Source organism: Bos javanicus, chromosome 4, assembly GCF_032452875.1.
Source record: "Bos javanicus breed banteng chromosome 4, ARS-OSU_banteng_1.0, whole genome shotgun sequence".
In the NCBI taxonomy this organism is placed as follows: Eukaryota; Metazoa; Chordata; class Mammalia; order Artiodactyla; family Bovidae; genus Bos; species Bos javanicus.
Genome location: NC_083871.1, coordinates 75,078,565 through 75,092,085, shown reverse-complemented (window position 1 = coordinate 75,092,085; position 13,521 = coordinate 75,078,565). Strand labels below are relative to the sequence as shown.

At 33.5% G+C, this 13,521-nt stretch overlaps 1 protein-coding gene across 3 annotated transcripts in view; it reads right to left on the bottom strand.

Annotated features, from left to right (window-relative positions):
• CFAP69 (cilia and flagella associated protein 69) overlaps nucleotides 1-13,521 on the bottom strand; it is a 66,995-nt gene that overhangs the window by 49,906 nt on the left and 3,568 nt on the right. The window contains exons 2-5 of one of the 3 annotated variants that reach the window (XM_061414381.1): nucleotides 7,746-7,805; nucleotides 6,262-6,327; nucleotides 3,620-3,729; nucleotides 803-879 (exon numbers count right to left, since the gene is read on the bottom strand). The exons of 1 other annotated variant lie outside the window; for it this stretch is intronic. In XM_061414381.1, coding sequence (XP_061270365.1) covers nucleotides 803-879; nucleotides 3,620-3,729; nucleotides 6,262-6,327; nucleotides 7,746-7,805 — 313 coding nt within the window. Of the gene's footprint in view, nucleotides 1-802; nucleotides 880-3,619; nucleotides 3,730-6,242; nucleotides 6,328-7,745; nucleotides 7,806-13,521 lie in introns of those variants that run through there. One more of the 3 variants, XM_061414382.1, reaches the window with a different exon arrangement.

Here is a 13,521-nt window from a genome sequence, read left to right as displayed (position 1 = left end):
TAGACATAAAAGTGTTAGTGTCTATGTTAAAAATTTTAAATGATACTAGTACTTTACTAGTTTCTGTCATCTTTCAATATGGAATATAATGTTAGGAACATAAATATTCAGTAAATACTTATTTATAATTTGTATTTCTTTTATTTCTACTATATAAACAAAAACTAAATTAATAAGCATAAATTTAATTTAGGATTTGTTTTGGGAACATGCTGTCATGTCTCGGGCTGATTCAAGGAGCCATAGTGTTTTATCTTATTTCTATTATTTTCTTTCTCTATAAAATTGAGCTATAAGCCAAATATAAACAACTGCCTGTGATTTTTTTATATTTTTGTATATAAAACACAGGCATCTTTATGTATATTATATTAAAGTTCCCAATATTCCAGCATTTTATGATCTTAAATTATTTAATAAATAATTGGGCCCTCAATCAATTCCAGCAATCAATTAGATTCAAGCAGTTATTAGAGTTCAAAGATGAAAACATTTCTGTGATTACTGAGAGGAACATGTACTTCTGATTTACACACAAAAAAATGTTAAACATTTCAACAAACTAAATACATAACATCAAGACATATAAGCACAAAGAAGTATCTGCCAGTCCTTATAATTAAGGAACAAAAAATCCTGTTGGTATCATGAAACACCTGAGTGGAAGATAATACAAAAATATCACCAAGCACACTATGATTAATCTGCAACCAGAAAACAAGAAAAGAGAAGGAGTATTCTTAGTGAAACTTAGTGAAAGAGATATTTCCTTCTTGTCAGTGGCCCAATCATCTTAACTCACCCAAAAGTCCAATTGAATTAGCAGTATCTTCAGCATATGTTATTTCATCTGATGCTTTCTTTTTCAAAAATGGCAAGCTTCAATAAGAATGAACAATATATGAGTTATGTTTAATGAAGTCCTTCACTGAAGCATCATTTGCAAAACAGAGGAAAATTTCTCTTCTAAAGATTAAAATGAGGATAAATATCCTGTTTCTTTAGTCCTGGAGAATTAATTACCAAAAAAAAATTTGTTTTTCTAACCAGCTGACCAAAATAAAACAAAATAAAATTGGTTTATAAAAATGAAGAGAGATGGACATAAAAGCCAAGAGTTAAGAAAGCCATCTCGCAATACTACATAAATACAAAACTTAAGAATCCTCTTTCCTCTCTGAGGGTAAGATAATACTATATCTGTACTTCTGTCAAAATTAGGAGTACACTAGAAAAGCTGATACAAATCACAGGTCTAGTTTTACCTATAGCTTAAAGGCTGTTTAGGGATTTTTCTTCCTGAAGTTTTGAAACTCCAGTTAATATATCAATGGTCTATTTGTTCTTAAGGGTTAGTGACTTTTTCCTTATTAATTGGATTAGTTACCATCCACAAAATAACAAATATACTTTTTGAGACACTAAAGAATTCAATTTAACAAATATTAATTATATTTGAATCATATTTCACACCAATATAACCAAAGTTATTTGAAAATAATTTATTGATTCACAAATCAGAAAAGATAGGGCACTTGAACCTATGTCATTAGTCTGTCAGAGAGATAAAAGTCATTTCCTAAATAAAAAATACCAACTATTTCAGCACTTCAGGAGTTCAAAATTTGAACTTTATATGCTATTTAAAGATATTTAATATCTTTAATATTAAAGCACTATATATATTTTATATATATAAGTATATATAATATATTACATATTATATTATAATATAATGTTATGTATTATATTATATATAGACTATATATTTATATATATTATATATTATAATATAAATATATAATTATAATGTATAATATAATATTATATAGTGTTAATATTACATATATAATATTAAAGTACTATATATATCTTATATATATAGTACTTTTAAATCATATTTTTCAAGAAAAATTAACCAAGTGGTTGAAAAACAGCACTGGGAACTATCACATATGGATATATATATATATATATATATATATATATATGCCAATTAGAATTAAAAGATATTTCAAGATATTTCAAGATATTTCAAGGTTAAACTATGAAAAGGAAAATTTTATAAATGTCATCAAGGTTCATTTCTAGTATTTTTAGGTGTCATTTCTAGAATTTTTCATTTCAAGCAATTTACTACTTGACACCCAGCTCATTGTTGAATCTCTAAAGTGAAAAACTCTAAAATGAATTCTTCTTGTCATATTTTTTTCCTTTTATTACCAAAGAAAACAACTAAAGGATAAAGCATCAGAAAAGTTTCCCACCAAAAAGGTTATGAAAAAAGTAAGCATTATGCTTCTGATGCACTGAGAAAAATGAATTACTTAGAGGCCAAAACAGAAGGGCTTGATTTTACTTTTTAAATTTTCAATGTTTTTATATCCCCAAAATGACCTGAAAAGGGAATCAAGTGAGGGTATGGTATGGAAAAGTGCATGATAAAAGGAGAAATTAGGAAATTTTTAAAAAAGAATGTGGACAATTATGAACTATGAAGGTAAGTGAAGAGTGCATCTCTAAAGATTTCTCATATTATGCAATGAAACATTCAGTTACAGCTTTCCTAAAGAACCAATTCTTGGTGGAGTGCTCAAGTAACACTGATACAGAAAGTAATGCTTGTGAACAAGATTGCATGGCCTCAAAATCTGAAACTATTTTACATAATATTATCTCACATCAATATAAAAATAATTTCCAATTAGTGTATTACAGTTCCTTGACAGCATCAGAGCAATAATTTATTTCTTTATTTTCCATGGTCTCTATTAAAAAGGCATGGTAAGGACTTTCAATAAAGTATTTTCAATCATTTGTTCAGATATCAAAAAACTTAAATGAACTTAGTAGGAAAATTGGAAATATTATTGCTACTAAAAGTGAGAGATATACTTACTATGTATAAATACTATTATTTATAATTAAAAGAAACTCACTTTTTAAAGTTAAATTGGTAGAAAGGTTTAGAAGGTTCAATTGTCAAAAAGTTTATCTCTTTTTAAAGAAATTTCCTCTACTGTATTATATTGAAAACTGGGAATATGTATTTTAATATACATCTTGATTAGCAACTATATGGCTGTTCCCCCAAATGGTTGCTGAAACAATAGTACAGAGGATGGAATATATAAATTTTATAATTCTGATCTCTAATCTACATTTTGAAAAATAATCCCCCAAATAATTTGGTGATAAATCCTTCTTTATTCAAATTTGGAAGATCAAATAAAACATATTGACTCTCATATCTTTGAGAGTCAAATATTTTAAAGAGATAGAAAAAACTAGACAGAAATTAGTATTATCCATAAATTTTCTCAAGGATTCTCTAAAAATACTATAACCTCTCATTTACATCTCACATTTCTCATTCACTTGAGGTAACTTATTATGAGAAAACACTTTAATATACTTGCAGTTTAAGTTCTTGTGGCCAGCAATCTCAGGCTACAGTAAAATGGACTACCTTTGAGATATCAGCTGCTGGAATCAAGTGATCAAGTGAAGCTTCCTGAGTTCTATATTGCTTTGCTACACCATAAAGCATAATGTCTTTGTAAGATAAAACATAAAATACTGCATGCGTGCTAATATAAAATAAAGTTTAAAAACTTACCCACATAATTTTATGATATTATATGCAGGTTCTATAAAATGGGGCTGTGTTTTAATTTTTTCTGCACACAGATTCAGAATTTTAAATATCTGTGCTAAATCCCTTAAGGGCTTTAATATTGTTAGTTAAGAAATAAAATTAAGATTTTTATTAACATATTCTGTACAGTATTTCTATCAAGAAAGTCTACAGAACTCCATCTATTTCGTTAAACATGGTTGACCCTACTTTAATTACACTAATTTTGAAGTATAAAGAGAAAAACAGAACCAGTTTTTTAAAGGAATATTATTTAACTGTCTCAGTAACCTCTTATTCAAAATATTTTTTCTCTTCTCACCACATCTTTAGAATCTGATTACCAACTACCACATCACATACTCAGTTGAGCAATAACTTATTATTGGCAATGAGTAATAACACTTTGAAAAAAAATAACTTAATGGCTCAATTATATCCTTCATCTCCACCCAAATATAAAACATACATTGCTCAGGAATAACCAAACCAAACCTACCTTACTTTCCTGCATTATTTTATTAACATTATTCAGTTGCCTTTTCTTGTTTTTAAGGTTTATATTGGTTGAAATTTTATTTAAGACTAGTTTATGAAAGCAAAATGTACCCTTCTAGACCTTCAGGTAAAAGCAACTTTTATTTTATCTGTTTAAAAAACCCAATTGATACATAAACAAATTTCACTTTTTTAATAGTTAAGGGGACGTGGTAACTGTGACTTGTATTGACTGAATCTGATCACTTCTAGTCTCTTTCTAGGAGCTTCTCTGAAAAAGACAGGAGAACTGGATGTATTAGAAATACAAACTTCCATTAACTTCCTAGGGAAATGACTAAGCTACCTCTCTAACCTATCCTTGCTTTATGTTTTATAAAGTCTAAAGTCAGATTACTAAAGACATTCAGAAACAGAGCCATTTGCCACCAGCTCTCTGGCCTGAAGAAGAAAAAACAATGGAGGTGATGAGTTACCAGGTTAAGATAGGAAAAGAAATCACGTGCTAGTACACTTTCTCGGCTACCAGTAAACAATGCTTGATATCCACAAGCCCTCAGTAGCTGACTGACCAAACAAATCCATATAAAACAAGGCTAAAATAAGGTGAGAAAAGAGTTAGAGAAAATTATAAGGCACATTTCTCTAAATGGGAGGCTTACGATGTTTTGAAATATTAAGCTAAATTAGAGACTGGTATTTCCTTTAAACCTGGTTGGACAACTGTTAAAGTTTATTTAGATCAATACTACTGTAATTGTGGTTGTGGACCATGCCAGTTCTGGAACTGTATGTTACCAGTCTATGGAAAAATAACTATAGAAAGTGGGTTTCCTGCGACAATTCTATTGTATTTTACAATAGCATGTATATGCAAAGATTAAAAAAGAAAACAACCCCCCGGCAGCAAACTGGTTCTGAATCACACATAGTTTTGAAACACACTAGTCTCTATATATTCATGGGGGTATATTCATTGGGAATAACACATTTATAGAATGTTTTGAAGATTATCAAGCAATGCTGGTGTGTTATCTAGTCTTCCTTGTGACCTCACGAGGAGCTATTATCCCTGTTTCATAAGGGTGAAAAAATTAAAAAGTTTATCAACAGTGCAAATACTCAAGTAAATTGGTAGAAACAGGACTTTGACTTGTCCCTCCTAACTACATCTACTGTCTCTCTGAGTCTATAGAAACTGACACTACACAGTTAATGTTTCATTATACTGTTTCTTCCGCTTTATATTATCTGGTAAAAATATAATTTTTTAAAAGACATAAAATGTTAGATATTTTCTGTGGTAAACAGAATAATGGCCTGTTCAATGATATCTCGGAGAAGGCAATGGCACCCCAGTCCAGTACTCTTGCCTGGAAAATCCCATGGATGGAGGAGCCTGGTAGGCTGCAGTCCATGGGGTCGCTAAGAGTCAGACATGACTGACTGTCTTCACTTTCACTTTTCACTTTCATGCATTGGAGAAGGAAATGGCAACCCACTCCAGTGTTCTTGCCTGGAGAATCCCAGGGACGGGAGAGCCTGGTGGGCTGCCGTCTATGGGGTCACGGACACGACTGAAGTGACTTAGCAACAGCAGCAGTAGCAGCAACAATGTTATCTACATCCTAACCCCTAGAACCTGTGAATGTTACCTTTCTTACTATATGGCAAAGGGAATTTTCTGATGTGATTAAAAGCCTTGAGATGGGAAAGTTTTCCACGATTATTCAGGTAGGCCAAATACAATCACAGGGTCCTTATAAGGAAAGGAGAGGCAGGAGAGGGTCAGAGAAGTGATGACAAAAGTAGAGGTGAGAGGGGTGGTCCTTTGCTACCTCTTGGGAAGGGCCCAGGAAGCCAAGGAATGCTGGCTGCTAATAGAAGCTGACAAAGGCAAGGAATGGCGTCTCCCCTTGAGCCTTCAGAAGGAGCCAGCCCTGCCAACACCTCTCCTTGAGCCCAGTGAGACTTCCAGACTATAAAACAAAAAATGTATGTGGTTTTAAGGCACTGAGTCTGTGGTAATTTGTTACAGCAGCAATGGGAAACTAACATGTTTCCTAATAAAAAGTCTCCCATTTTAGGATAAAGGAAACAAACATACACATATAAGTAAAGGATACAAATCCATTTTGATAACACTGCACCAATTTCTTGACAGATTTAAGTTGTCTTTCTTCCAAATCATCCTGAAACAAATTATCTATTTTAGTTGTTTTGTGTTATTCTGTTGAGATTTTTAAAATTTTCCCTTAATGTAAGAAGAAAGTAGACACATTATCAGGTAATTCTTAAATTACTTTATTATAATGTAAGCATTATAAAATGCTCCCTAAAATAGTGAAGGTAAAAATAAACTATATATTCAAATAGGAAATTGCAAATCAAAACTAGATTAATATAAAAGCAGTAACTGTTTCCAGAAATATTAATAATACTTGAAGTATGCTGAGCATTTTTCTATGCCAAATACCATTTAGGCAATATATATAGATATCATTTCATTAATCTTCAAAATAACCTTATTAGGAGGGTATTTTTATTACCCTTCTTTTTTGGAACAGGAAACTCAGCTGAAACACTAATTACTCCAAATCATACAGCTAATAACCGGTGATGTATGAAGTCAGTTTTGACCATCTGACTCCAGAAGTTGTATTTTTAACCTAAAATACACCGAATATAATGGCTCAAACTAAACATCTTCAGTCAATTTAAACAAAACATACACACACACACATATTTTGGCTACCCTTAATTAACAAGCTATTAAGAGCTCTATGTAGTTGGGTTTCCTTTTTTAAAAACTGTAGATATATTCACAATTAAAAATAACTTTCACAACAATCAGAGCCAACAAAAGAAATTATTCTTATAAAAGGCATTATTTTTATTTTGTTTTTTCTTTCTATGTAAAAGTATAGAAACTAAAAAATGTTACGACAATGACTAAATTTTTGCACTTGTTAATCACAGGACATTGTTTTGATACGATGGTCAGCCTACTTCCCACATACTGAAAGCATGCAATCTTCATCCTGTAATAATTTTCTAGTGTATACTGACTTTTTAGGCATTCAGTCAATTCTTGAGTAACATCAGCAGAGTGTCCTATAAACATGTATGCACATGCATTTATTATCCTTTCTACCAAAGCCTAAACTCTCAGTTTTGAGTCTTGTATCTTTATTTCCATTACCTTCTGTATGAGAGTTCTCTCAAAATAAATTACTTATGACTGTGTATGAGTATCTATATATCCTAATTTCATATCAGAAAATTTTTAAGTACTATATCATGATACATGTTTCCTACCCTTGCGCCCACATCCTACTTGGTAATAAGCATGAACAAAGGCTAGATGAGTCAAATATACTCTTATGATTTCTGTTTATATTCACCCGTATAACATATGTATATATTATATTCATATATATGTACCTACCAGGTTAAATATATTCATACTAAATTTAAACAGAAGACATATACTGTTTGAAATGTTGTCAATGAAAGGAGAAATGGGACTTATATTTAGGGGAGTACATATTACCTTTCAGGGTAATCACAGTTTCTAAGTGAAATGGAGAAATTTTCTCCCAAAGCTTACTTTACCAGTCTCTTCGAAGAGTTTGATGACACGATTTAGGTCCATAGACTTGAAGGCACCCTAAAAACACAATTCACAGTATTCTGTATCATGAGAATCAAGAAATCACATCAAACACATTATTTTTATATGGTATTATCTCTTAGCAACTTAAAAATACCTTATGACAAAAAGAGAGTGAGGGGAGAATGAAAAGCAGCTGAGACTTATAGGAGTAAATAAATTTTGGAGTTAAAAAAAAAATACCCTCTGAATTTTGGTATTATTTTAGAGTCTCAATGTCTTTAAATTTCAATAGTTCCAAAAGGCCCAAGAGAGCATCTGGAATAACAGCACTTCCATGCCTTGAGAAATAAAGTGATTTCATACATATTACACATTTCATGGATACACATCGTATACACTGAGTTTGCCTATGCAGATATACCTAAGACTAGCTTCTAAACTACAGGTAGGAGACCACCTTCCTGAACTAGGTATCCCTTCTCCCAGCAGTCTTACATCACCCATATTAGAAAACAGGAACTGCCAAGTTCTACAGATTTTACATCTTAAAGATTTATTGAGCCCACTCCATCATTTAAAAAAAATTTTTTATTGGAATAGAGATGCTTTACAATGATGGCATTGTTTTGTTCATATTATGGCTGAGTGATATTCCACTGTATATATGTACCACATTTTCTTTATCCATTTATCTGTCAATGGACATTCAGGTTGCTTCCGTGTCCTGGCTGTTGTAAAGAGTGCTGCCATAAACATCAGGATGCTGTATCCTTTCAAATTATGGGTTTCTCGGGATATATGCCTAGGAGTAGGATTTCTGGCTCATATGGTAGCTCTATTTTTAGTTTTTTAGGAAACCTCCATACTGTTCTCCATAGTGGCTGTACCAATTGACACTCCCACCAACAGTGTAACAGGGTTTCTCTTTTCTCCAGCATTTATTATCAATTTTTTGATGACGGCCATTCTCACTGGTGTGCGATGATATCTCCTTGTAGTTTTTGATTTGCATTTCTCTAATAATTACTGATGTTGAGCATCTTTGCATGTGTTTTTTTTGGCCATCTTTGGGAAATGTCTATTTAGATCTTCCACCCATGTTTTGATTGGGTCGTTTTTTGATATTGAGCTGCATGAGCTGTTTGTATATTTTGGAGATTAGTTCCTTGTCAGTTGCTTTGTTTGCAAATATTTTCTCCCATTCTAAGGGTTGTCTTTTTGTTTTGTTTATGGCTTCTTTTGCTGTGCAAAAGCTTTTAGGTTTAATTAGGTCCCATTTGTTTATTTTTATTTTCATTACTTTAGGTGGTGAATCGAAAAAGATCTTGTTGTGATGTATGTCAAAGAGTGTTCTGCCTATGTTTTCCTCGAAGAGTTTTATGGTAGTTGGCCCACTCCAGCTTAATGATTTATTCAGTTCTTATTTCTCACTCAGTTGTGAAGCTTTCCTGCTATTTGTTCTCCCTACCTCTAGTCTTGCACCCTTCAACACTGTCCTCTACCCCTCTGGTCAGAACAATAAAACTCAAATCTGAACACAACACATCTAAATCATTCAGTGACTCCACTAATGCCCTTCCCCCTCGTCTGTTTTCATTGTTGTTACGATCCTATCCGTCTCCTTGGTTAACCCTCACAGGTCCTTTGAGACACAGTTCATGTGTCGCCTCCATTCTTATCATCAAAATACATCTTATTATTTTTATATACTATTTTCTGTTTTATATATTTACTTATATTTTATTTTCTGTTTTTGCTTCCACATATAAAAACATAATTTCATTTACTGCTAACACTATTTTATATTCTGATTTTTAAGTCTATAATACATACATTTCCATATTTCTACATAGTCATTATTTCATTGCCTCCTAGGTCTAGAATTTCCTTTCCTTTCACAATTACAAACTAATATGTTCTGATCTTAAGAAATGTCAAATACAATTTTCAGTTAAGTGTTCTAACTTTGTCTGCAGAGTAAGTCCCTGAGTTTACTTAATATGATTTTCATTTTAAAAATTATCAAAAAAGGTGTACTATATACTTATTTATCCTAGGTATTATGATTATCATTAACAGTGTTACATCTTACTATTAAATTGCTTAAATTATTAAATTTACTGTTAAAAATTTTTTGATAAATAGAATTTTGCCTTTTAAGATTTGGAGTTTTAACAGTGCCATCTGCCACCACCTCAGTTGTCCTTTTTTCTCCCTGCGTTCTCAGAGAAATAAAAATGTACAGTGAATTTTTATTTTCTGATTTTCTGCAATATTGGTTTTGTGGGTTGGAAAAGATATTGAAATGAAATGTCAGTGCAGAATTTTATTTTTAAAATCTGTATTATTATCAGAATTTTTCCCCCTAAATGACCAGGTAGGTAAAGATTAAGGCATAGATTTAACTTATATTATCTTAAATTTATTTTATATTATCACTTCGTGTTACTCAGAGTTTTATTTGCATGACAAATGTTATATTTTTAAGATTTCTCCCTCCTTCCCTTAGCCTTTTCTTCCATTTATAAATATTTATAAGTAGCTTCTACATTTCAGAAATGGTAGGTGTGGGGAACACATTTGTCCTGACTTCAAGCATCTATCAAATCTGGCATGAGATATAGGTAATATAGGTAACATGCTACAAAATGGTTCATGAATGTTGAGAGGTGTGTTCCAGAACTATACAGAGAGGGACAGAATGGCATGGGGAGGAGGGATGGGAATCTGGGACAGCTTCTGAAAGAAGCAATCTGCAGGCAGAGTGAGATTGAACAGGATTTGTGAGATAAACTGAAGGTTTGAGAGATGGAGCAAAGGGAGTAGCATGTGTTAAGGCCTGGAGACAAGAAAAACATGGCATTTAGAGGATTGGTGAGTCAAAAGGTAGGAGAGGATAGTGCAAGGGATAGAAGCTACAGATGCTGCTGATAAGGTAAGCAGAGGTAAAATCATGAATACTAATCTTAGTGATAATAACAATGATGGTACAGTTGTAAGCTCTTTAAATATTTACTAACTGAATTTTGTGAGGTAGATACTATTAACACCATTTTACAAGTGGCCTTGTATATACTATGATAAGGCTCATCAGAAGATATTGAATGGTTTGAGAGACTGGATATTAAAATAGGCAATGGCCAGATTTTACTTGGTAACAGAACTCTGTCCTCCAACCTCTGCAGCAAGCAACCTAGGGAGTCAAACCACAACCTCTGCAGCTGTTGGCTCAGAAAAGTCAGTATTTGGTCAATGATCATCACATTCCCTATTTTTTGACCACATCTGCCACTCAGGGCCAACCAGAAAAAGCCAAGTATGCTCCCCAAATCAATCATTCAGTCAACAACAAGAGCAAAGCAGAAACCTCCCTTTTATTCACAGTGAAGCTTCCCTTGGAGTCTCTGCCAAATATAAGTAATGCTGGCTGACTCTTTCTACACCAAGCTCTGCATAAACAGTCGGTGTTCATTCTCATTAGGGTGATCTTTGTTGATTTCCACAGGTTTTAACCAGAGGAATGTAACAATAAAGATAATTCTGTCTGCTGAGTACAGATTGATCTGGAAAGATCTAGACTGGAGGTGGGAGACTAGTCTGTGACTTCAGGCATTGACTAAAGCAGTGGCCACCAGGATACACAACAATAAGTGGAATGAAAAGCATCAAGGAGGCAGAATCAGCAGGTTCTAATAAGTGATTTGATTTGGCAGGAAAGAGAAGGAAAAGGTAAGGATGACTGACTGGCTTGAGGAATGACATAAGCGGTAGCACTGTTTGTTGAAACAGGGACGCTGGAGGAAGAGGCTTGTGTTGAGGCTGGAGATGAGTTAAATTTGGGGCAGAGATTTCTAAATCACAGGCTTAAAGTAATAATGGGGAGAGATTAGGTAAACAAGATCACACAAGCAGAATGCAGCAGCAAGAGAGAATTTACAAATGTAAATATAAAAATAACTGTGATTATCATCACAAGATTTTATGGAAGATTATAAAAACATTTAACGAAATCTTTTAAGATCAAAAGCTCATTTAATTAACTGCTTTGAAGAAAATTACACCTCCAGTTACTTCAAGTCATAGGATGCACTTATTTTCCCACTTTACCAATGAACATTTCAAAGGGGAAAAATTCCTGCTCATTTGATACCTAGTTACAGGGAAAGAACTAACATTTATTATGGTCCATTTATGTCTCTGGTACTTTATATGTTAATTAACATATCTCAAATCTACAATATGAAAGTAGAATCATTATCGCTGTTGTTGAAACTGAGATCTAACGTATTAAGGTCACATAGTGACTGTATGGGCTAGCAGGGCTGTTTGATGCAGAAACACTGGTTCTTTGTACCTTAGTTCTCTGCCTGACACCTCAGTTGACCCAGAGATTACTTCTAGCAATTACTCCACAACAGGGATAGGCCACTTTAAGTACACAGTACATGGAAGAATTATAGATAGTGCCAGGATATGACATCAAGCAACAAATTGTGTAAGTTCTCAGAGGCTCTCAGAAGGAAAACAAATTTGGGCAAGGAAGCTCAGCCATGACACCCACTCAAGTCAACTGTTTACAATAATGTATTTAACCTACAAATATTATTGTATGCCTCTGCTGTGAAGATATTAAGAAGAGGTGGTAAGAATACACAGAAGAACTGTACAAAAAAGAGCTTCACAACCCAGATAATCATGATGGTGTGGTCACTCACCTAGAGCCAGACATCCTGGAATGTGAAGTCAAGTGGGTCTCAGAAAGCATCACTACGAACAAAGTGATGCTTTGTTCATCAAATCCTGAAAGATGATGCTGTCAAACTGCTGCAGTCAATATGCCAGCAAATTTGGAAAACTCAGCAGTGACCACAGGACTGGAAAAGGTCAGTTTTCATTCCAATCCCAAAGAAAGGCAATGCCAAAGAATGCTCAAACTACCGCACAATTGCACTCATCTCACACGCTAGTAAAGTAATGCTCAAAATTCTCCAAGCCAGGCTTCAGCAATACGTGAACCATGAAATTCCAGATGTTCAAGCTGGTTTTAGAAAAGGCAGAGGAACCAGAGATCAAATTGCCAACATTTGCTGGATCATCGAAAAAGCACAAGAGTTCCAAAAAACCATCTATTTCTGCTTTATTGACCATGCCAAAGCCTTTGACTGTGTGGATCACAATAAACTGTGGAAAATTCTGAAAGAGATGGGAATACCAGACCACCTGATCTGCCTCTTGAGAAATTTGTATGCAGGTCAGGAAGCAACAGTTAGAACTGGACATGGAACAACAGACTGGTTCCAAATAGGAAAAGGAGTACGTCAAGGCTGTATATTGTCACCCTGCTTATTTAACTTCTATGCAGAATACATCATGAGAAATGCTGGGCTGGAAGAAGCACAAGCTAGAATCAAGATTGCTGGGAGAAATATCAATAACCTCAGATATGCAGATGACACCACCCTTATGGCAGAAAGTGAAGAGGAACTCAAAAGCTTCTTGATGAAAGTGAAAGAGGAGAGTAAAGAAATTGGCTTAAAGATCAACATTCAGAAAACAAAGATCATGGCATCTGGTCCCATCACTTCATGGCAGATAGATGGGGAAACAGTAGAAACAGTGTCAGACTTTATTTTTTGGGGCTCCAAAATCACTGCAGATGGTGACTGCAGCTATGAAATTAAAAGATGCTTACTCCTTGGAAGCAAAGTTATGACCAACCTAGACAGCATATTGAAAAGCAGAGATATTACTTTGCCAACAAAGGTCCGTC